General features: G+C 47.1%; 1 protein-coding gene across 1 annotated transcript in view; it reads left to right on the top strand.

Moving 5' to 3' along the window:
• The window catches only part of ABCC4 (ATP binding cassette subfamily C member 4 (PEL blood group)), a 675,760-nt gene that overhangs the window by 125,500 nt on the left and 524,506 nt on the right, over positions 1-25,754 (top strand). Inside the window, exon 3 of the mRNA XM_063953021.1 lies at positions 10,856-10,976. Within this exon, the coding sequence (XP_063809091.1) occupies positions 10,856-10,976 (121 nt within the window). The remainder of the gene's footprint in view (positions 1-10,855; positions 10,977-25,754) is intronic.

Raw genomic sequence — 25,754 nt, 5'->3', positions numbered from 1 at the left:
AATCTTCACCAAGGTAATGGCGGAAATGATGGTGCTCCTGCGGAAGCAAGGTGTCACAATTATCCCGTACTGGGACGATCTCCTCATAAAAGCGAGATCAAGAGAGCAGTTGCTGAACAGCGTATCACTTTCTCTGGAAGTGTTACGACAACACGGCTGGATTCTAAATATTCCAAAGTTGCAGTTGGTTCCTATGGCTCATCTGCCTTTCCTAGGCATGATTCTAGACAAAGGGTTTATCTCCCGATAGAGAGAGCTCAGGAGCTCATGACACTGGTCAGGAACCTATTAAAACCAAACCAGGTGTCAGTGCATCACTGCACTCGAGTCCTGGGAAGGATGGTGGCATCATACGAGGCCATTCCCTTCGGCAGGTTCCATGCGAGGACCTTTCAATGGGACTTAATGGACAAGTGGTCCGGATCACATCTTCAGATGCATAGGTTAATCACCCTATCCCCTCATCTTCTCGAGGGACGCAGATTCGGCATTCAGGACTGGATCCTGGTGACCACGGATGCAAGCCTCCGAGGGTGGGGAGCAGTCACACAGGGAAAAAAGTTCCAAGCTCTATGGGTAAGTCAGGAGACTTGCCTTCACATCAACATCCTGGAACTAAGGGCCGTATACAACGCCCTACGTCAAGCGGAGACCCTGCTTCGCGACCAACCGGTTCTGATTCAGTCAGAAGCCACCAGAATTCTTCGCTGGGCGGAGAATCACGTAAGCACACTGTCAGCAGTGTTAATCCCGGGAGTGGACAACTGGGAAGCAGACTTCCTCAGCAGGCACGACCTCCACCCGGGAGAGTGGGGACTTCATCAAGAAGTCTTCACGCAGATTGCAAGTCGGTGGGAACTGCCACAGGTGGATATGATGGCATCCCGCCTCAACAAAAAGCTACAAGGTATTGCGCCAGGTCATGAGACCCTCAGGCGATAGCTGTAGACGCACTGGTGACACCGTGGGTGTTCCAGTCGGTCTATTTATTTCCTCCTCTTCCTCTCATACCCAAGGTGCTGAGGATAATAAGAAAAAGAGGAGTGAGAACAATCCTCATTGTTCCAGATTGGCCACGAAGGACCTGGTATCCAGATCTGCAAGAAATGCTCAGAGGACCCGTGGCCTCTTCCTCTAAGGCAAAACCTGTTGCAACAGGGGCCCTGTCTGTTCCAAGACTTACCGCGGCTGCGTTAGATGGCATGGCGGTTGAACGCTGGATCGTAGCAGAAAAAGGCATTCCGGACGAGGTCATTCCTACGCGTATAAAGGCTAGGAAGGACGTGACAGCTTAACATTATCACCGTATATGGCGAAAATATGTTTCTTGGTGTGAGGCCAGGAATGCTCCTAAAGAGGAATTCCAGCTGGGCCGTTTACTTCACTTCCTACAGTCAGGAGTGAATTTGGGCCTAAAATTGGGTTCCATTAAGGTCCAGATTTCGGCCCTATCCATTTTCTTTCGAAAAGAGTTGGCTTCTCTACCAGAAGTTCAGACGTTTGTAAGGGAGTGCTGCATATTCAGCCTCCTTTTGTGCCTCCAGTGGCACCTTGGGATCTTAACGTGGTGTTAAGTTTACTGATATTACACTGGTTTGAACCACTTAAAATGGTAGAGTTAAAATATCTCACGTGGAAAGTGGTCATGCTATTAGCCTTGCTTCGGCTAGGCGTGTGTCAGAATTAGCGGTTTTGTCATATAAAAGCCCCTATCTGGTTTTCCATATGGATAGAGCAGAATTGCGGACCCGTCCACAATTTCTGTCAAAAGTGGTGTCATCTTTTCATATGAACCAACCTATTGTGGTGCCTGTGGCTACTCGTGACTTGGAGGATTCCGAGTTACTGGATGTGGTCAGGGCTTTGAAGGTTTATGTAGCCAAAATGGCTAGAGTCAGGAAAACGGGGTCACTGTTTCTCCTGTATGCATCCAACAAGCTGGGTGCTCCTGCTTCAATGCAAACTATCACTCGCTGGATCTGTAACACGATTCAGCAGGCTCATTCTGTGGCTGGATTGCCACTGCCAAAATCAGTTAAAGCCCATTCCACTAGGAAGATGGGCTCTTCTTGGGTGGCTGCCCGAGGGGTCTCGGCATTACCACTATGCCGAGCTACTACTTGGTCAGGTTCAAACACTTTTGCAAAGTTCTACAAGTTTGATACCCTGGCTGAGGAGGACCTATTGTTTGCTCAATCGGTGCTGCAGAGTCATCCGCACTCTCCCGCCCGTTTGGTAGCTTTGGTATAATCCCCATGGTCCTTACGGAGTCCCCAGCATCCACTAGGACGTTAGAGAAAATAAGATTTTACTTACCGGTAAATCTATTTCTCGTAGTTCGTAGTGGATGCTGGGCACCCGTCCAGAGTGCGGACTTCTTCTGCAATGCTTGTATATAGTTTTTGCTGCAATAAGGGCTATGTTATTGTTGCATCAGGGTTGAACTGATGCTCTGTTGTTGTTCATACTGTTGACTGGGTAAGTTTATCACAAGTTATACGGTGTGATTGGTGTGGCTGGTATGAGTCTTGCCCTGGATTTCCAAAATCCTTTCCTTGTACGGTCAGCTATTCCGGGCACAGTTTCTGTAACTGAGGTCTGGAGGAGGGACATAGAGGGAGGAGCCAGAGCACACCAGAATCTAAATTCTTTCTTAATGTGCCCATGTCTCCTGCGGAGCCCGTCTATTCCTCATGGTCCTTACGGAGTCCCCAGCATCCACTACGGACTACGAGAAATAGATTTACCGGTAAGTAAAATCTTATTTTTTTGCCATATGTTCCCTCACAACCGAAGAAAGCACCGTATTACCAAATGCAGTCCTTTCGATCACAAAAAGGCAAGAAAGTCCGAGGTGCGTCCTTTCTTGCCAGAGGCAGGGACAGAGGAAAGAAGCTGCTGTGCAGCTAGTTCCCAGGAACAGAAGTCCTCCCCGGCTTCCACTAAATCCACCGCATGACGCTGGGGCTCCACAGGCGGAGCTAGGCCCGGTGGGGGCACGTCTCCGAAATTTCAGCCACAAGTGGGTTCACTCCCAGGTGGATCCCTGGGCGATAGAGATTGTGTCTCGGGGATACAAGCTGGAATTCGAAGAGATGCCCCCTCACCGATACCTCAAATCGGCCCTGCCAGCTTCCCCCTTAGAGAGGGAAATAGTGTTAGCTGCAATTCACAAATTGTATCTTCAGCAAGTGGTGGTCAAGGTTCCCCTCCTTCAACAAGGAAAGGGTTATTATTCGACCATGTTTGTGGTACCGAAACCGGACGGTTCGGTCAGACCCATATTGAATTTAAAATCCCTGAACATATACTTGAAAAGGTTCAAGTTCAAGATGGAATCGCTGAGAGCGGTCATCGCAAGCCTGGAAGGGGGGGGATTTTATGGTGTCTCTGGACATAAAGGATGCATACCTTCATGTCCCCATTTATCCACCTCATCAGGCGTACCTCAGATTTGTGGTACAGGATTGTCATTACCAATTTCAGACGTTGCCGTTTGGTCTCTCCACGGCACCGAGAATATTTACCAAGGTTATGGCGGAAATGATGGTGCTCCTGCGGAGGCAAGGGGTCACAATTATCCCATACTTGGACGATCTCCTCATAAAGGTGAGGTCCAGAGAGCAGTTGCTGATCAGCGTAGCACTCTCTCTGGAAGTGTTACGGCAACACGGCTGGATTCTAAATATTCCAAAGACGCAGTTGGTTCCTACGACTCGTCTGCCTTTCCTGGGCATGATTCTAGATACAGACCAGAATAGGGTTTATCTCCCGATGGAGAAAGCTCAGAAACTCATGACACTGGTCAGGAACCTATTAAAACCAAAACAGGTGTCAGTGCATCACTGCACTCGTGTCCTGGGAAAGATGGTGGCATCATACGAGGCCATTCCCTTCGGCAGGTTCCATGCGAGGACCTTTCAATGGGACTTACTGGACAAGTGGTCCTGATCACATCTTCAGATGCATCGGTTAATCACCCTATCCCCTAGGGCCAGGGTGTCACTCCTGTGGTGGCTGCAGAGTGCTCACCTTCTCGAGGGCCGCAGTTTCGGCATTCAGGACTGGGTCCTGGTGACTACGGACGCAAGCCTCCGAGGTTGGGGTGCAGTCACACAGGGAAGAAATTTCCAAGGTCTGTGGTCAAGTCAAGAGACTTGCCTTCACATCAACATCCTGGAACTAAGGGCCATATACAACGCCCTACGTCAAGCTGAGACCCTGCTTCGCGAACAACCGGTTCTGATTCAGTCAGACAACATCACCGCAGTGGCTCATGTAAACCGCCAAGGCGGCACAAGGAGCAGAGTGGCGATGGCGGTGTTATGAGCCACGGCTGTGGCTCATTCCTGTTTTGCATTTTTGTTCTGTATTTTATGTTATACTTCTGTTTATGTTCCCCGTGGGTGTCATGGGGTGCTCGGAGCTCACCCTTAAGGAGGGGATACTGTTATGAACCACAGGTAGTGGTTCATTCCTATTTTATGTTTATAAAGTTGTCTTGCATGCCAGGATTTCCCGTTGCTCTGTTTTAGAATACTCTTGTCTGCTGCCGCTGGTGAGTCTGTGTAATTGCAGCTTGTTCCCATGTGTTCAGCCTCACCTGGCAGCTAATTGCATCTTGTCAGTTTAGAGTCATGCAACAGAGCAGCTGCATGGGATTATTAATTAGGCCTCTCTGTTATATGCTGGCTGTTTGCAATTCACAGATGCTGGTGATATTTCTTGGTTTTCAGTCTGCTTGAAGTCTGACCTGGTTCCAGCCAGTCCCTGAGCTCCTGTATAGCAGTGTCTGACTAGCTGCTTCCTGTGTTGATTCCTGTGTCAGTCCCTGTGTCGATTCCTGTGTCTGATCCCGTGCCCTGCTGTGAGGCGTTCCTGCCCTGAGGTCCAGTGGCTTTGCCTATCCCTGGTCTAGTTCCTGGTTTCCTGGTGTCCACCGGTCTGTCGTTTGGGATTCTGCCTGTCCTCCAGTTCTGAGAGTGTGTGTCGGCATCATTGAGGGTTCCTGTCCGTTTGCCAGTATTCGTACCGGTTCCGTGAGTAGCGGCTCTGCCGCGTCAGTTGGCCTAGGCCGCTGTATTCCATAATTGTTTCTGTCCCTGGTGTTTTGCAGAGGGTTCTGCTTATGCTGTCACCGCCGGTACACAAAGGTATTGTGTCGGCGTGTGATCAGCATTTCCTTTGTTGTTATTTTCCTTTGGCGGTTTCTCCGCACATACTTTAGGTTTTTAGTTAGCTTGTAGCCCCTGGCCTGTTTGCTTAGTTAGAGGGCCTCTTGTTATCATCCTGTCTCGGATTTCCCTTTGTCTCTCACTAAGACCGGGGGGCATCGGAGTTGGGCAGACATAATCCGCCCTTCAAACGCGGCTGCCAAGGGCTCAAGAAACCATAGTCTCGCAAGGGATTTCTGACAGCACGGGTGAGACAACAGAGTTAGGGCGCCAGGGGCTATTCCCTTTCCATTCCCCTTTCCCAGCGTTACGTCCTGGTGCTCTGGACTCACTTCATGAACATCTCCCTTGTTCTGAGCACCAGGAACCTAACAGGCGGAAGCCGCCAGAATTCTTCGCTGGGCGGAGAATCACGTAAGCGCACTGTTAGCAGTGTTCATCCCGGGAGTGGACAACTGGGAAGCAGACTTCCTCAGCAGACACGACCTCCACCCGGGAGAGTGGGGACTTCATCAGGAAGTCTTCGCGCAGATTACAAGTCGGTGGGAACTGCCACAGGTGGACATGATGGCATCCTGACTCAACAAAAAGCTACAGAGGTATTGCGCCAGGTCAAGAGACCCTCAGGCGATAGCTGTAGACGCCCTGGTGACACCGTGGGTGTTCCAGTCGGTCTATGTATTTCCTCCTCTTCCTCTCATACCCAAGGTGCTGAGGATAATAAGAAAAAGAGGAGTGAGAACAATACTCATTGTTCCAGATTGGCCACGAAGGACTTGGTATCCAGATCTGCAAGAACTGCTCACAGAGGACCCATGGCCTCTTCCTCTAAGACAGGACTTGTTGTATCAAGGGCCCTGTCTGTCCAAGACTTACCGCAGCTGCGTTTGACGGCATGGCGGTTGAATGCCGGATCCTAGCAGAGAAAGGCATTCCGGATGAGGTCATTCCTACGCTGATACAGGCTAGGAAGGACGTGACAGCTCAACATTATCACCGTATATGGCGAAAATATGTTGCTTGGTGTGAGGCCAGGAATGCTCCTACGGAGGAGTTCCAGCTGGGCCGTTTCCTTCACTTCCTACAGTCCGGAGTGAATTTGGGCCTAAAATTGGGTTCCATTAAGGTCCAGATTTCGGCCCTATCCATTGTCTTTCAAAAGGAGTTGGCTTCTTTACCTGAAGTTCAGACGTTTGTAAAGGGAGTGCTGCATATTCAGCCCCCTTTTGTGCCTCCAGTGGCACCTTGGGATCTTAAATTGGTATTGAGTTTCCTGAAATCCCACTGGTTTGAACCACTCAAAACGGTGGAGTTGAAATATCTCACGTGGAAGGTGGTCATGCTATTAGCCTTGGCTTCGGCTAGGCGTGTGTCAGAGTTGGCGGCTTTGTCACATAAAAGCCCCTATCTGGTTTTCCATGCGGATAGAGCAGAATTGCGGACCCGTTCACAATTTCTGCCGAAAGTGGTTTCATCCTTTCATATAAACCAACCTATTGTGGTGCCTGTGGCTACTACTGATTTGGAGGATTCCGAATTGCTTGATGTGGTCAGGGCTTTGAAGGTTTATGTAGCCAGAGCGGCTAGGGTCAGGAAAACAGAGTCTTTGTTTCTCCTGTATGCTGCCAACAAGCTTGGTGCTCCTGCTTCAAAGCAAACTATTGCTCGCTGGATCTGTAACACGATTCAGCAGGCTCACTCTGCGGCTGGATTGCCGCTGCCAAAATCAGTTAAGGCCCATTCCACTAGGAAGGTGGGCTCTTCTTGGGCGGCTGCCCGAGGGGTCTCGGCATTACAGCTTTGCCGAGCGGCTACTTGGTCAGGTTCAAACACTTTTGCAAAGTTCTACAAGTTTGATACCCTGGCTGAGGAGGACCTTGTGTTTGCTCAATCGGTGCTGCAGAGTCATCCGCACTCTCCCGCCCGTTTGGGAGCTTTGGTATAATCCCCATGGTCCTTACGGAGTCCCCACCATCCACTAGGACGTTAGAGAAAATAAGATTTTACTTACCGGTAAATCTATTTCTCATAGTCCGTAGTGGATGCTGGGCACCCGTCCCAAGTGCGGAATTCTTCTGCAATACTTGTAGATAGTTATTGCTTCAATAAGGGTTATATTATGGTTGCATCAGGGTTGACCTGATGCTCTGTTGTTGTTCATACTGTTAACTGGGTAAGTTTATCACAAGTTATACGGTGTGATTGGTGTGGCTGGTATGAATCTTGCCCTGGATTACCAAAATCCTTTCCTTGTACTGTCGACTCTTCTGGGCACAGTTTCTCTAACTGAGGTCTGGAGGAGGGGCATAGAGGGAGGAGCCAGAGCACAGCAGAACCTAAATTCTTTCTTAAAGTGCCCATGTCTCCTGCGGAGCCCGTCTATCCCCACGGTCCTTACGGAGTCCCCAGCATCCACTACGGACTACGAGAAATAGATTTACCGGTAAGTAAAATCTTATTTTATCAATGACCTAGAAATAGGCCTGGAAAGCACAGTTTCAATCTTTGCAGATGATACTAAACTGTGTAGGGTAATTCAGAAATAGATGTGGAGTCTCTGCAGAATGACTTATCTAAACTTGAAATCTGGGTGTCTACATGGAGAATGAGGTTCAATATAGAAAAATGCAAGGTTATGCATTATGGGACTAAAAACAAACTTGCATCCTACATATTAAACAGGGAAAGTGTACGGGTAAAAATTTTGGAAAAGGATTTGGCGGTACTCATTGATAATAAACTATATAACCATATACAATGTCAAAGCGCAGTAAAGAAGGCAAGTAAGGTGTTGGCGTGCATAAAATGCGTAATTGAGACAAGGGACAAGGTAATTCTGCCGCTGTACAAATCATTGGTACGACCGCACCTGGAATATTGTGTTCAGTTTTGGGCACCACTGTATAAAAACGATATCGGTGAACTCGAAAGGGTTCAAAGGCGGTGCTACTAAATTGATTAAAGGGCTAGAGGGACTAGATTACGAGGAAAGGCTTACTAGGTTGAACATGTATACACTGGAAAAGAGGCGTCTAAGAGGAGACATTATTAATGTCTTCAAATATGTAAAGGGGCACTACAAAGAGTTATCGGGAATTCTTTATTAAAAGGACTCTTTTTAGGACACATGGGCACTCGCTGAGGCTGGAGGAGAGAAAATCCTGCACGCAACGGAGGAAAGGGTTCTTCACTGTTAGGGCAATAAGGATTTGGAATTCCTTGCCAGGGAAAGTGGTAATGGTGGACACTGTAAATGCATTTAAAAGGTGATTGGATGAATTTCTGATTGAAATGGATATCCAAGGTTACAACATTTAAAATACTGACGTTGTTAATCCGGGTTTAACATTATTTGCAGTTGTTAACTAGTCATAAAACATACTTCAGCAGGTACATTAAAATCAACTCAACTTAATACAAAATACAGGTTTAACGTGATGGTCATTTTGCCTCTTTTCAACTCCGAATACTATGTTACTGTGTTACTATCTTCATGATATTTTTTAAAATGGTGTGTGTGAGGTTACTTTTACCTGTAAATAGTTTTGCAAAATGTTACTGGTTTATAATTGAATTAAATGTATAAAAATTTAATAGTTATAAGATAAAGTGAATCTGCCACTATTTAGTTTTCACATATAGTAATTAAAAATTTTAATTTGCAAATGATCAAGCTTGTTATATCTAACATAATTTTTGTTACTGAATCTTGTATTATTATTGCTACTACCACCACCACCACCACAACCGCTATTATGATTATCATTTAGGTTTGAATAATTTAAATAACCTGATATTTATATAGTAATATTACATATCTTTTATATTTTGTTGTAAATTCAAAATTAATGATACATATTGTTACATTTGTCGCCTATATTGTAAGATGCCAGTAGGCTGCTGTTTTAGTGATTTTGTTTTAAGGGTCTATTTTAAATATGGGGCTTCCAACTCCCCCATAGAGCTCTTTCTGGGCAGTTTGTTATAACTAGCTGTGTGAAAATAAATACATAAACTCATATTTCCAGTTTAATGTCTTTAGACTACTGTCCAGGAAGTTATGAGTAGTGTTTTGTGAAGGAAATATGACAGCTGCCCCATAATCCTTAATAAAGGCCCTGCGGCATATCTGTACACGATTGTACTTCCTCTATTACTTGTTAACAGTTATGGAGCCACTGTGTGAATTTGTTTCCGCAGTTAGATTGCTATCACAGTACCCGGTTTCCTTCATCAGGAAACTTGGGAGAAGATTATTACTAAGTACTTCAGAGTTGAGGGAAAATGTGTATCATCAAGCAGTAATCAAATACATTTGACCTCTGTTTCCATCTTGTGCCCGTAAATGTATGTGCATTTCACAAGTATGTCTGTGTCCTCATGCTTATCAGTTAATTAATTAGCAGAGAGGGAAATTGCATAGCCTTACTCACTGGCTCCAATGAGTACTGGAATAGTAACCGTGTTCCAGTAACAATAATCCAGTACCTTGCATTTGTGTTGTTCAACCAGCGCCCTCAAGGAAGGGCTGCGGCTTCTGGTAACTGTTGGCTTGCAGCATCTATAGTCAGGTTTGACTAATCGGACATCGCCAATCATCAAGTATAAAGGATTTCTTTATTAGTTAGCACTGAGGTTTACTTTCCTTTTTTGGGGGCAGTCTTGGATGTCCAACACCTTTGCTGAAGCAGGGCTGCCCTTATCCAGCCACCATAGTCCTAGTCATTTAAAGGGAGTCACTACAATTTACATTGGGTGTTTTTTGGGGGTCCCAGGCACAGGCAAGTATACCACATGCTCTCACTATATATTCTTCTTAGTTGTGTGCTTTTGATCAACAAGCTGTTTCTGCACTAAAATACCTGTGAATCTGAATATACTTCATTGGGGGAAATGCAGTATACTGCAACATGGAGGTGTCGGCGAGATCCCGGCAATAATATAAAGAGCAACACCAGGTTGGTTTTGCTTTTAAAGCTATCGTGTGTGTTGCCTTTTAAACTATTGCCTCAGTAGAAAAAAGGGGCAGACTTGTCAGGGTCTCTCCAATTCCTGCACACCTTGCAGGCTATTACATGTCCCCCGCTGCCTGATTTCCCTTCTACTATTCTGTCTGTCACTACCTGTTGCCTTCTCTTTAGATTATACAGTACCATCTATCTGGCAGTTTAGCACTGTACTTGGCACTCTGCTCCCAGCAAGCAAACTCTTAGTGGGAAAGCTTGCAGAGCCACACTCTGAAGTCTATTTCTATTATGGGTTCCTGATGTGACCACTCCATTCAGCACTCCACATAATCCACTCTCTATTCTCTTACGATGAATAAAGTATTTTTTTTTGTTTGCATTCATTACAAATAGAGCCTACAGTAGTGAGTATATTCTTATACTGCATGTCTTACTAGTAATCAGATACCAATTCCCAAAGTAGGACATTAGCTTGCATAGTATGTTGTGTTTTATGAAATGTGGAATTTTTTCCCTTCTGCTCTATGGGAGGTTTCTTTCGTCCATGCTCTGTGGGAGGTTTCTGTCGTCCATGAGCTCGTCTAAACAATGTTTCCAAAAAATAGATGTGTACATTTTCGTAAAACTATGTGAAAATATCAACTTTAATAAGTAAATCTTTCTCCTGTTTTCCAGTATAGTTTATGCTATGCATATGTTATTTATTTTGTCTAGGTACTGGGACCAAGAATTAGAAGAAGCGGAAAAGGAATCACGTGCACCACAATTAACAAAAGCTATTATACGTTGCCATTGGAAAGCGTACTCTTTCCTAGGATTTTTTACTTTTATTGAGGTAACTTTTTAGCCAATAGCGCTACACTACCAACTGAAACTATATAGTACCATATGAACTGACTACAGTAAAATGTTTTTGTGTTGAATTCTTATTTTATTTATTTACTGTTTTATATTTTAAGAAATCGCATTGTTTGTACTTTGAACTTAGGATAATGTTATTTTGGTAAGACTAGGATGCATTTTAAAAATACTTTTTAAATTGAATAAGAAAAATGTTGGCACTGTGTCTGGTGAGCTGTGTTAAAACAATAGGCCTCTTTCTAAAGACAAGCGAATGGAAATTAACTAGCAAAGAAATATTTTTTGACATGTTTTTACACACTTCTCAGTAGTAACTAGTTAGTTCACAAACCAATGTCACAGTGCAGATTATTTATATGCCTTTATATTATTGAACAAGCCACCAACTTCACGCACACACTACTACTCATATACAGTGTGTGTGTGTGTGTGTGTATGTGTGTGTGTGTGTATATATATATATATATATATATATATATATATATTTCTCTAACGTCCTAAGTGGATGCTGGGACTCCGTAAGGACCATGGGGACTAGCGGCTCCGCAGGAGACTGGGCACAAAAGTAAAAGCTTGAACTAGCTGGTGTGCACTGGCTCCTCCCCCTATGACCCTCCTCCAAGCCTCAGTTAGATTTTTGTGCCCGAACGAGAAGGGTGCATGCTAGGTGGCTCTCCTGAGCTGCTTAGAGTAAAAGTTTATTTTAGGTTTTTTATTTTCAGTGAGTCCTGCTGGCAACAGGCTCACTGCATCGTGGGACTAAGGGGAGAAGAAACGAACTCACCTGCGTGCAGAGTGGATTGGGTTTCTTGGGCTACTGGACATTAGCTCCAGAGGGACGATCACAGGTTCAGCCTGGATGGGTCCCGGAGCCGCGCCGCCGGCCCCCTTACAGAGCCAGAAGAACGAAGATGTCCGGTGAAATCGGCGGCAGAAGACGTTCCTGTCTTCAACTAAGGTAGCGCACAGCACGGCAGCTGTGCGCCATTGCTCTCAGCACACTTCACACTCCGGTCACTGAGGGTGCAGGGCGCTGGGGGGGAGCGCCCTGAGACGCAATAAAAACAGAAATACCTTAGGATGGCAAAAGAAATACATCACATATAGCTCCTGGGCTATATGGATGTATTTAACCCCTGCCAGTTTTCCAGAAAAAAGCGGGAGATAAGGCCGTCGTGAAGGGGCGGAGCCTATCTCCTCAGCACACAAGCGCCATTTTCCCTCACAGTTCCGCTGGAAGGACGGCTCCCTGACTCTCCCCTGCAGTCCCTACAGAATCAGGGTAAAAAACGAGAGAGGGGGGGCACTATTGGCAGCTAAATTATAAACAGCAGCTATAAAAGGGAGTAACACTTATATAAGGTTATCCCTATTGATATATATAGCGCTCTGGTGTGTGCTGGCAAACTCTCCCTCTGTCTCCCCAAAGGGCTAGTGGGGTCCTGTCCTCTATCAGAGCATTCCCTGTGTGTGTGCTGGGTGTCGGTACGATTGTGTCGACATGTATGAGGAGGAAAATGATGTGGAAGCAGAGCAATTGCCTGTATTAGTGATGTCACCCCCTAGGGAGTCGACACCTGACTGGATGGTTGTATTTAAAGAACTACGTGACAATGTCAGCACTTTACAAAAAACTGTTGACGACATGAGACAGCCGACAAATCAATTAGTGCCTGTCCAGGCGTCTCAGACACCGTCAGGGGCGATAAAACGCCCGTTACCTCAGTGGGTCGACACAGACCCAGACACGGATACTGAGTCCAGTGTCGACGGTGAGGAGACAAACGTAATGTCCAGTAGGGCCACACGTTACATGATCACGGCAATGAAGGAGGCATTGAATATTTCTGACACTACAAGTACCACAAAGAAGGGTATTATGTGGGGAGTGAAAAAACTACCAGTAGCTTTTCCTGAGTCAGATGAATTAAATGAGGTGTGTGATAAAGCGTGGGTTTCCCCCGATAAAAAAGTGCTAATTTCTAATAAATTATTGGCACTATACCCTTTCCCGCCAGAGGTTAGGGCGCGTTGGGAAACACCCCCTAGAGTAGATAAAGCGCTCACACGTTTATCTAAACAAGTAGCGTTACCGTCTCCTGATACGGCCGCCCTCAAAGAACCAGCGGATAGAAGGCTGGAAAATATCCTGAAGGGTATATACACACATACTGGTGTTATACTGCGACCAGCAATCGCATCAGCTTGGATGTGCAGTGCTGGAGTTGCGTGGTCGGATTCCCTGACTGAAAATATTGATACCCTGGATAGGGACAGTATATTACTAACTATAGAGCATTTGAAGGATGCATTACTATATATGCGTGATGCACAGAGGGATATTTGCACCCTGGCATCAAGAGTGAGTGCTATGTCCATTTCTGCCAGAAGAGCGTTATGGACGCGACAGTGGTCAGGGGATGCGGATTCCAAACGACATATGGAAGTATTGCCGTTTAAAGGGGAGGAGTTATTTGGGGCCGGTCTATCGGATCTGGTGGCCACGGCAACGGCCGGAAAGTCCACCTTTTTACCCCAGGTCACCTCTCAGCAGAAAAAGACACCGTCTTTTCAAACTCAGTCCTTTCGTCCCCATAAGTACAGGCGGGCAAAAGGCCACTCATTTCTGCCCCGGGGCAGAGGAAGAGGAAAAAGACTGCACCAGGCAGCCTCTTCACAGGAGCAGAAGCCCTCCTCTGCTTCTGCCAAGTCTTCAGCATGACGCTGGGGCTTTACAAGCGGACTCGGACACGGTGGGGGCCCGTCTCAAAAATTTCAACGCGCAGTGGGCTCACTCGCAAGTGGACCCCTGGATTCTGCAGGTAGTATCACAGGGGTACAAACTGGAATTCGAGACGTCTCCCCCTCGCCGGTTCCTGAAGTCTGCTCTACCAAAGTCTCCCTCCGACAGGGAGGCAGTTTTGGAAGCCATTCACAAGCTGTATTCCCAGCAGGTGATAATCAAGGTACCTCTCCTACAACAGGGAAAGGGGTATTATTCCACGCTGTTTGTGGTACCGAAGCCGGACGGCTCGGTGAGACCAATTTTAAATCTAAAATCCTTGAACACTTACATAAAGAGGTTCAAATTCAAGATGGAGTCACTCAGAGCAGTGATAGCAAACCTGGAAGAAGGGGACTATATGGTGTCTCTGGACATCAAAGATGCTTATCTCCACGTCCCAATCTACCCTTCTCACCAAGGGTACCTCAGGTTTGTAGTACAAAACTGTCATTATCAGTTTCAGACGCTGCCGTTTGGATTGTCCACGGCACCTCGGGTCTTTACCAAGGTAATGGCCGAAATGATGATTCTTCTTCGAAGAAAAGGCGTTTTAATTATCCCTTACTTGGACGATCTCCTGATAAGGGCAAGGTCCAGGGAACAGTTAGAAGTCGGAGTAGCACTATCTCAGTTAGTGTTACGGCAGCACGGGTGGATTCTAAATATTCCAAAATCGCAGCTGATTCCAACGACACGTCTCCTGTTCCTAGGAATGATTCTGGACACAGTCCAGAAAAAGGTGTTTCTCCCAGAGGAGAAGGCCAGGGAGTTATCCGAGCTAGTCAGGAATCTCCTAAAACCAGGCCAGGTGTCAGTGCATCAGTGCACGAGGGTCCTGGGAAAAATGGTGGCTTCTTACGAAGCGATTCCATTCGGAAGATTCCATGCAAGAACGTTTCAGTGGGATCTTCTGGACAAATGGTCCGGATCGCATCTTCAGATGCATCAGCGGATAACCCTGTCTCCAAGGACAAGGGTGTCTCTTCTGTGGTGGCTGCAGAGTGCTCATCTACTAGAGGGCCGCAGATTCGGCATTCAGGATTGGATCATGGTGACCACAGATGCCAGCCTGAGAGGCTGGGGAGCAGTCACACAGGGACAAAATTTCCAGGGCTTGTGGTCAAGCATGGAAACATCTCTTCATATAAACATTCTGGAACTAAGGGCCATTTACAATGCCCTAACTCAAGCAAAACCCCTGCTTCAGGGTCAGGCGGTATTGATCCAATCGGACAACATCACGTCAGTCGCCCACGTAAACAGACAGGGCGGCACGAGAAGCAGGAGGGCGATGGCAGAAGCTGCAAGGATTCTTCGCTGGGCGGAGAATCATGTGATAGCACTGTCAGCAGTGTTCATTCCGGGAGTGGACAACTGGGAAGCGGACTTCCTCAGCAGACACGACCTTCACCCGGGGGAGTGGGGACTTCATCCAGAAGTCTTCCAAGAGATGGTAAACCGTTGGGAAAAACCAAAGGTGGACATGATGGCGTCCCGTCTCAACAAAAAACTAGACAGATATTGCGCCAGGTCAAGGGACCCTCAGGCAATAGCGGTGGACGCTCTGGTAACACCATGGGTGTACCAGTCAGTGTATGTGTTCCCTCCTCTGCCTCTCATACCAAAAGTACTGAGAATCATAAAAAGGAGAGGAGTAAGAACTATACTCGTGGTTCCGGATTGGCCAAGAAGGACTTGGTACCCGGAACTTCAAGAGATGCTCACGGAGGACCCGTGGCCTCTACCTCTAAGAAAGGACCTGCTCCAGCAGGGACCTTGTCTGTTCCAAGACTTACCGCGGCTGCGTTTGACGGCATGGCGGTTGAATGCCGGATCCTGAAGGAAAAAGGCATTCCAGAAGAAGTCATCCCTACCCTGATAAAGGCCAGGAAGGATGTAACCGCGAAACATTATCACCGCATTTGGCGAAAATATGTTGCGTGGTGTGAGGCCAAAGAGGCCCCTACAGAGGAATTTCAACTGGGTCGCTTCCTACATTTCCTGCAAACAGGACTGTCTATGGGCCTAAAATTAGGGTCCATTAAGGTTCAAATTTCGGCCCTGTCGATTTTCTTCCAAAAAGAACTGGCTTCTCTGCCTGAAGTCCAGACGTTTGTCAAAGGGGTACTGCATATACAGCCTCCTTTTGTGCCCCCGGTGGCACCTTGGGATCTCAATGTGGTTTTGGGGTTCCTAAAATCACATTGGTTTGAACCACTCACCACTGTGGAATTAAAATATCTCACATGGAAGGTGGTAATGCTGTTAGCCCTGGCTTCAACCAGGCGTGTCTCAGAATTGGCGGCTTTATCTTATAAAAGCCCTTACCTGATTTTTCACACGGATAGGGCAGAATTGAGGACTCGTCCTCAATTTCTCCCAAAGGTGGTTTCAGCGTTTCACGTGAACCAGCCTTTTGTGGTGCCTGCGGCTACTAGGGACTTGGAGGACTCCAAGTTACTGGACGTAGTCAGGGCCCTGAAAATATATATTTCCAGGACGGCTGGAGTCAGGAAATCTGACTCGCTGTTTATCCTGTATGCACCCAACAAGCTGGGTGCTCCTGCTTCTAAGCAGACGATTGCTCGTTGGATTTGTAGTACAATTCAGCTTGCACATTCTGTGGCAGGCCTGCCACAGCCAAAATCTGTAAAAGCCCATTCCACAAGGAAGGTGGGCTCATCTTGGGCGGCTGCCCGAGGGGTCTCGGCTTTACAACTTTGCCGAGCAGCTACTTGGTCAGGGGCAAACACGTTTGCTAAATTCTACAAATTTGATACCCTGGCTGAGGAGGACCTGGAGTTCTCTCATTCGGTGCTGCAGAGTCATCCGCACTCTCCCGCCCGTTTGGGAGCTTTGGTATAATCCCCATGGTCCTTACGGAGTCCCAGCATCCACTTAGGACGTTAGAGAAAATAAGAATTTACTTACCGATAATTCTATTTCTCATAGTCCGTAGTGGATGCTGGGCGCCCATCCCAAGTGCGGATTGTCTGCAATACTTGTATATAGTTATTGTTACAAAATTCGGGTTATTATTGTTGTGAGCCATCTTTTCAGAGGCTCCTTCGTTTATCATACTGTTAACTGGGTTCAGATCACAGGTTGTACGGTGTGATTGGTGTGGCTGGTATGAGTCTTACCCGGGATTCAATATCCTTCCTTATTATGTACGCTCGTCCGGGCACAGTATCCTAACTGAGGCTTGGAGGAGGGTCATAGGGGGAGGAGCCAGTGCACACCAGCTAGTTCAAGCTTTTACTTTTGTGCCCAGTCTCCTGCGGAGCCGCTAGTCCCCATGGTCCTTACGGAGTCCCAGCATCCACTACGGACTATGAGAAATAGAATTATCGGTAAGTAAATTCTTATTATATACACAATGCTGCAGGGTACACTGGGCTCCACAAGGATAGACATTGGGGTGTAGAGTAGGATCTTGATCTGAGGCACCAACAGGCTCAAACGCTTTGACTGTTCCCAGAATGCATAGTGCCGCCTCCTCTATAACCCCGTTTCCCTGCACAGGAGCTCAGTTTTGTAGTTGGTGCTTGCAGTAGCAGGCATGTTAACAGGGGGCTGCTCCAGGCAGCCTAAGAAGAGCTTTTTTTGAAGAAAAGTGAAGTCTACAAGGGCTGCAGCGGCGGTTAGATGTCAGAAGACATTCTCTGCTGCAGCTCCGTCTCTCCCCCAGCGGCGCTGTACACTCCCGCGCCCTGGTTGCCGGGTACATACAGCAGGAGGCTCCGGTTTTCGTCTGGTCAGACACACGGCTGGGGCTCTCCGGGATCGAGTGGCCGCACTTCGGGAGGTGGTAAGTGGGATCCGCGCTTTATCGCGATCCGGCACTGCCGGTGGGAAGGGGGCTGCGCGCGCTGGCGTGGACACTGTGATAGTACAGGGACCCCACTAGGCCACCAGGGCAAGGGCACAGGTCGGTTTCTCTTATAAACCGTTTTTCATGCAGCCCACAGTACCGGTGGTTAAGTCCAGCAGGGGAAAAGGCTTAGACCTGTAGCCCCTCCCCCAGCCCCAGGACACCATTTAGAGTAAATGTTCCCACCCTGGAGCTGCATATCTCTCTCTCTCTCCCTCACTCCCAGCAGTGTTTGGGCGCCATTACACTCACCTACACTGTTCCTGGGACTGTTTGGGCAAATCCCCCTCTGTAAAGCCGCCTACATGTCAGCGCTGTGCATCTTACAGGACACTTAAGTATTCAACTTGTCTGTTGACAGTGCTAGTTAAGAAAGAGTGCATTTAGTCAGGGTTATTTAGTACAAGTACCCTGTGATATACATCCAGTCTTTACTGTGCATTGTTATATCGATCTTATATATATTGAATGGCTAGTCCAGTGCAGTATTATAACTTCTGCTTTGTACAACTGTGACTATATGTGTGTGCATTTTCCTGCTGTGTGACCTCCATTTCGTGTTTCTCACTCCGCTTGCTATCCCTATATTCTATAACTAGGTGCGTCAGGTTTATCATTAATATAGGATATTCACAAGATATACTCAGTGTGTATTTTTCTTTGTGATTTTAGTCACCGTATCTCTCCTAAATTCCTGTTTGTGCTGACTACACTGCGCAGGGGTTTGGGTCAGGTATTGTGCTGCTGATATTGTACTGTGTTACCTTACATTGCGATTTATATCATGTCCGCTAAAAAGGGTAACGGTTCTGGAGCTGATCCCACTGGGAGTGGTGATGACGTCGCAGATACATTTGAGGAAAATGTAGCAGCTGAGGGTTTTGTTTCTGGGGGTTCCTTGCCCCCCAGTGGGACAGTAGAAACAGGGGTTCAGAATGACCCATTGTGGGCTACCTTCTCCATGCTACTGACTACGCTAGTTACTAAACTAATGCCCCCTATGGGACCTCCTGTGCCGGTGCAAGCGTTCATGGTCCCCGCGGTTAATCCGCTGTGGGCAGATCAATTGTCCAATCAGTTACAGCAGTTGAACCATTCCCTGACTACTAAGAAGTCTAACCCTCGCCCGCCTAAGACCAAAGGGTCCTCTAAGCGGGCCATTACTTCCTCACAATCCACTGCTGTCCCTGACACCTCGTCTGATGAGGATGGCGTTTATACTGACCCCACAGATTCCGAGTTATCTGATGGGGAGGGAGTTTCACAATTGGATGTTCCTGATTTATTGGAGGCTATACGGTCAATTCTTCAGATTGCAGATGAACCGAAACCGTCCGTTCCTCCTAAGAAACCGGATAGGTTTAAGCGTCAGAAGGTGGTTAAACTAGTTTTACCCCACTCTGATCATCTGGTTGATATATATCAGGAATCCTGGGAAAATCCGGGAAAGAAGTTCTCGCCTCGCAAGAAACTGCTTGCTCGCTATCCTCTCGCGTCGGAGCTGACTAAATATTGGGAGACACCTCTGCCAGTGGATTCACATGTGGCAAGGATGGTGGTCTCCTCAGCTCTACCTGTCACTAACATTATGTCTCTAAAAGAGCCTACGGATAAGCGTGTGGAGGGTTGTCTAAAAGCAATTTATTCCCTTGCGGCCGCTGTGCATAGGCCCACTATTGCAGCGACGTAGGCTGCAGAAGCTATTGAAGCGTGGGCCCAGGAGTTGGAAGCTGAAATCTCTTCTGACCATGCTAGACAATGCTTGTCGTATATAGTCACGGCTTCTCACTATGTTAAGGAGGCGGCTTCTGATGCCAGTGTTCTGGCAGCCAAGGCTTCGACTACGTCAGTTCTAGCTCGCCGGATCTTATGGCTGCGGTCCTGGTCTTTGGATCTGGACTCTAGAAAAACCCTGGAGGTACTCCCTTTAAGGGAAATATCCTTTTTGGAGAGGACTTAAATAAGATAGTGGCTGATTTGGCGTCTGCTAAAACAGCCTGTCTACCAAGTACTGCTCCTTCTGTACCAAAGGCTAAAAGTACTGCCTTTCGTCCCTTTAAGTCCTTCAGGAAAAAGCAAAAAGTCAGGCGTACACCAAACAGAGTCGCACTTCCAAATCTGGCAAGCCAAAGCCCAAAGGTGCTTCCAAGACCGATTTCAGCCAGCTTCCAAGACCGATAAGCCTGCGCATGACGGGGCGGTCCTCCCCCTGGGGGACCCCAGGGTGGGGGCCGGCTTCTAGGGTATACCCTAGGAATGGTTGAAGACCACTTCAGATGCCTGGGTACGGGATGTTGTCACTCGAGGTTCCGCCATCGCCTTCAAAAACCGCCCCCTCATCGATTTTGCCTGACAGACGTCCATTCGGATCAAGTAAAGGCAAGGACTCTTCATTCGGTGGTACAGACCCTCCTGAAAACAGGAGTGGTAGTACAGGTGCCTCTTGCTTAGAGGGGCCAGGGGTACTATTAGCCGCTATTCCTTGTCCTGAAACCGAATGGGTCCTTCCGGCCCATTCTCAACCTCAAGGCGTTGAACAAATTTGTGAAGGTATCCTAGTTTCGTATGGAAACTCTTCGCTCTATTATCCTGGCCTTGGAACCTGGGGATTATCTGGTCTCCCTGGACATACAGGATGCTTACCTGCTTATCCCTATAGCAGTGTCGCATCAGCAGTACCTGAGGTTTGCGGTTGGCGACCTTCATTACCAATTTCGGGCGTTACATTTTGGTTTGACCACGGCTCCACAAGTCTTCACCAAAGTCATGGCGGTGATGACGGCTGTTCTCCGCCGTCAAGGGGACAGGATCCTATTGTATCTGGACGACTTGTTGATCCTGGCAAATTCCCCAGAAATTCTCCTACGTCATCTGGATCTGACGGCCCGGTTTCTGCAAGCCCACGGGTGGCTCATCAACTGGAAGAAATCTTCCCTGGTCCCTGCTCCGAGCATGGTGCATCTGGGAGTGTTATTGGACACTCACAACCAACGGTTGCACTTGTCTCAGGAGAAAGTCCTGAAGCTTCAGGAGAAAGTCCTGAAGCTTAAGGACAGGATTCGATACTTCCTATCTCGTCCACAAGTGTCGATACTTTCGGCGATGCAAGTGCTAGGCCTCATGGTGTCAGCATTTCGACATGGTGGAGTATGCTCAATTCCATTCTCGCCCTCTTCAGAGGCTAATTCTGGCCAAGTGGGACGGCCTGCCTCACCAGATCAGGTCTCAATTGATCTCCTTGACTCCGGAGGTTCGTCTGTCACTGTGGTGGTGGCTCCAGGACCAACGGTTGTGCATGGTCCTCCCTTATGGATATCGCACTGGGTCCTGCTGACGACGGATGCCAGTTTGCGAGGTTGGGGCGCAGTGTTGGAGCAACACTCCCTTCAGGGTCGGTGGACCAAGGAGGACTCTCGACTCCCAATCAATATTCTCGAATTGCGGGCGGTATTCAACTCATTGAACCTGGCCCAGCATTTGATACAGAACCGACCAGTTCAGGTACAGTCGGACAGCGCCACCACAGTGGCTTAAATACATCATCAAGGCGGCACTCAAAGCCGCCTGGCAATTAAGGAAATATCACGGATTCTTCAGTGGGCGGAACGCCATTTACCGGCTATATCGGCGATATTCATTCCGGGGGTCCTGAATTGGGAAGCGGACTTTGTCAGTCGTCAGGACGTACACACCGGAGAGTGGGGCCTCCATCCAGAAGTGTTTCAACGCCTAGTGGAAAGGTGGGGCCTACCAGACGTGGACCTGATGGCGTCTAAACAGAATCACAAGGTTCCGGTCTTTGGCGCAAGAACAAGGGATCCTCAAGCAGCGTTCGTGGATGCGCTGGCGGTTCCATGGAACTTTTGGCTGCCGTACGCGTTCCCTCCGGTGTCACTCTTGCCCAGGGTAATTCGGAAGTTCAAGCAGGAAGGAGGAATTCTGCTTCTCGTAGCTCCAGCGTTGCCCAGACGGCACTGGTTCTCAGACCTCCAGGGCCTCTTGCTAGAGTGTCCCCTTCTAATTCCACAACGACCAGTCCACCTCGTTCAGGGCTCCTGTGTCTACCAGGACTTGGCTCGGCTGGATTTGACGGCGTGGCTGTTGTAGCTTCCGTCTTGAGGGCTAGAGGTTATTCTGAATCGGTCATTCAAACTATGCTGTGGGCCCGGAAACCGGCTTCTGCTTGGATTTACCATAGGGTCTGGCATTCTTACTTTGTTTGGTGCGCATCTAACAATTATGACGCTTCCAAGTTTAGTACGGCCAAGCTTTTGTCTTTTCTTCAGCAGGGCCTGGACCTAGGCCTGCATCTGGCTTCCACCAAGTTCCATATTTCTGCCTTGTCGGTTTGGTTTCAGAGAAAACTTGCGACCTTACCTGTTGTGCATACCTTCACTCAGGGTGTGTTGCGAATCCAACCTCCCTATGTCCCGCCTGTGGCTCCTTGGGATTTGTCTGTGGTTTTGGAGGCATTGCAAGGGTCTCCGTTTGAACCTCTTGAATCGGCTGGACTTCAGTGGCTTTCCCTTAAGGTGGTGTTTTTGCTGGCTATTGCCTCGGCTAGAAGAGTGTCTGATTTGGGTGCCTTGTCTTGTAGTTCCCCATATCTGATTTTTCACCGTGACCGGACGGTTCTTAGGACTCGTCCCGGGTATTTACCTAAGGTGGTGTCTTCGTTCCACCTTAATCAGGAGATAGTGGTTCCGGCCCTTGTCTCTCCTGATTTGTCTCCCAAAGTGTGGTCTTTGGATGTGGTATGGGCTCTCCGTATCTATGTGAAGAGGACTGCTTGCATCCGGAAGTCTGATTCTCTCTTTGTTCTGTTTGGTTTTCACAAACGTGGCTGGCCTGCTCACAAGCAGACCCTGGCCAGGTGGATTAGAATGGTGATTGCACATGCTTATGTGAGGGCTGGTCTGTCCGCTCCTGCTCACATTAAGGCCCATTCTACTCGGTCTGTTGGACCTTCTTGGGCAGCCCGCCGTGGTGCGACCCTTGAACAATTGTGCAAGGCGGCTACGTGGTCCTCAATGAACATGTTCATTAGGTTCTATGCCTTCGATACTGCCGCTTCCCAGGATGTTTCCTTTGGACGCCGGGTTCTTGTGCCCGCTACAGTGCGTCCCCTCCTATAAGGAACTGCTTTAGGACATCCCCAATGTCTATCCTTGTGGAGCCCAGTGTACCCCGCAGCAGAAAACGAGATTTATGGTAAGAACTTACCTTTGTTAAATCTCTTTCTGCGAGGTATACTGAGCTCCACAAGGCGCCCACCCTTACACACTTAGCTTCTTTGGGTTGGTATGGCATTAGCCGCTGACACTTTCTCCTGGGGTGAAATTGTGATGTATGTGGCTACTAATTGTTGTCGTCTCTTTTACCTGCTACTGCATTGGGCTGGTTAACTAAAAACTGAGCTCCTCTGCAGGGAGACGGGGTTATAGATGAGGGAGCGCTATGCATTCTGGGAACAGTCAAAGCTTTTGAGCCTGTCGGTGCCTCGGATCAAGAACTTACTCTACACCCCAATGTCTATCCTTGTGGAGCCCAGTGTACCGCGCAGAAAGAGATGTAACAAAGGTAAGTTCTTACCATAAATCTTGATATATATATATATATATATATATATAGAATTCCATAGATAGCTGGCACTCATGGACTGACAAACAGACAATACTCAGGTACTTGCTGCAGCAAGTACCTGAGTATTGTCTGTTTGTCAGTCCATGAGTGCCAGCTATCTATGGAATTCTACGCTATTGAAAACCAGGGCACCGTGGCAGTCATTTACTTACAGCGGAGTGCCGGACACAAGCTGCATTGTGTATATATATATATATATATATATATATATATATATAATCTTTGTGTCTTCTAGACAAAAAATTCTTGTGTCTGTTTTTTCTATTACGATACCTATAGTGTGCATTTAGCAGCAAGTGCTGGATGAATTTGTTTAGTAATCATATGGACCCAGCATATACCGGGTCACCTAAGCCTTCCTCACTTATACATACCCTCTCCCATCAGAGCAATCCTTGATTATTATATAGATTGTATAAAGTGACTTCTCTTCATGTTTCAATATCATGGAGAACCTTTAATTAATCTACTGCTCCTGTTCTCCCTAGTTAGTGGAGTTAGTGCTATTAATACATTTTCATTGAGTGTTATGTTCATTCCAAAATGTTAAAGTTGGGACAAACAACAGTAAGTCAGTTTCTGCAAGGTCCTTGACTTGGGAACAACTATTGGGGAAGGGAAGTTAATAGCTTATTATATATTATAATGCTTAACACTTAAAGCCATGTTTCTCAGTCGAGCCCTCATGCACCCCCAACAACTTTGGTCTACTTGACGGCTCAGTACCTCTCCTACACTACCTGTTTTCTAAGATAGAAATACTCAGAACATGAGCCATTGGTATGTTTGAGGACTTGATTAGGGAAACAATGATTTATGGGATATGTTCACTCAAAAGGTTAGTCTCCAACCAACTAATAGATCTGTGGGGTTTTTATGACCGTCCCCAGCAGTTCAGGAGCATTCAACACTCCTGTCCCTGTATCTCTGCTTTTTTTTATTTTTATGTTTTCATATCTCCTTTTGTCAGCCTGGGAAAGGATACAGGGCTTCTTATGTGTTCATTCCCAATGTGGAATAATCCAAACGTCTGACACTGACTCCTGTCAGTGTATCTGTAGTCCAGTTTGGTTCTCTGCTGCACCTTACTCACAGTACCCTCTCCTTGTTGCTGGGCAGGCGTTTAGAGCGTGGGCTAATAGGCAACTTCCGGGTTTCGGCTTCCAGAGTTTTCTGATAGGCTGCAGAGTATGATGATGCCTGTGGGTGTCCCAACGCGGTTCTCCTGGGAATGGGCTTCGTGTGAGCGAATCAGAAACCAGTACCGATGAGCTCTGATCCCAACCGGAGGAATTGAGTTCCAGAAGAGGAGAGTTGCATGGGAGAGTCTTGGTTGCAAAAGTAGGAGGAGGTAATTTTTTCGGAGGCAGAGATGTAGAGAAGTAGGAGGGTGAGGAGTGACTGAGTGCTCTGAAGATTAGGGTGAGCAGTTTAAACTGTATATTTCAGGTGTTGGGAGCCAGGAGAGAAAAGCTAAAATCAGAGGAACATGATGGCAAAAGTAGGTGAGCAGCAACACTGAGTATAGATTTAAAAGTGGACAGGCAAGAGAGAGTAGGAGGTTGCAGTTGTCCAGGTGGGAGATGACAAGGGCATGAATAAGAGATTTATAGCATCCAGGGTGAGAAAGCATCTGATCTTAGAGATGTTAGAGGTAAGAGACAGGATTGGGAGATAGCATAAATGTGGGTGGTGAAGAAGAGGGATGAGTTGAGTACGACACTCTGGTAGCAAACTTTAGGGATTGATGGTGAATTGTAACTAGCACCAAAAGTGCCAAATTAGGCTAGGCATTGGTATGGGAAATGCCTTATTGGCAAAATGGTTAGAGTGAAATGTAGGTATAAAACTTTGTGAGTCTCTACTTGTAAGTGACATTGCCAATAAACATAAATTATTAGATTCCTCTGTCTTTAGGGATATGTAACTCAAGGGAAAGGTAAACACAAAAGCAGAGGATTCCAAAATGCTAACTCTTTTTAGAAATATTGTGTACTGATAACAGCTATTTATTGTTTTTAACAATAATTGTAGATTTTAGATTGGAGTTTGTGAACCTCATTGCTTTCCAGTGTAATATATTATTACCTAATATATTATTAACTGGTAACAAAAACTTGTATATCGTATCTCAGCAAAATCTTTTTTCTGTTCCTTATCTTGCATTAACTTGCAGGTCCACTAAAGGTGATAGAATCCATGCAGTCTGACAGATTTGTGTTTGTATCCAACAGCTAGGTTAGTAAAGAATTAAGAAAGCATTTTCTCACCTGATTGATACACAGCTGCAACAAGCTGTGTAATAAGTGCCTAATTTAAGGTTGATTGTAAAAGCAAAATCTCCCTCTAATGGGCAATACCATGTGCATTGCAGGGGGGCCGATGTAACATATGCAGAGAGATTTAGATTTGGGTGGGTTATATTGTTTCTGTGCAGGGTAAATGTTGCT

This window comes from Pseudophryne corroboree, chromosome 2 (assembly GCF_028390025.1).
Source record: "Pseudophryne corroboree isolate aPseCor3 chromosome 2, aPseCor3.hap2, whole genome shotgun sequence".
Taxonomy (NCBI): domain Eukaryota; kingdom Metazoa; phylum Chordata; class Amphibia; order Anura; family Myobatrachidae; genus Pseudophryne; species Pseudophryne corroboree.
Note: the sequence above shows the minus strand (reverse complement) of the source record. Positions and strands in the feature narration are given on the sequence as shown.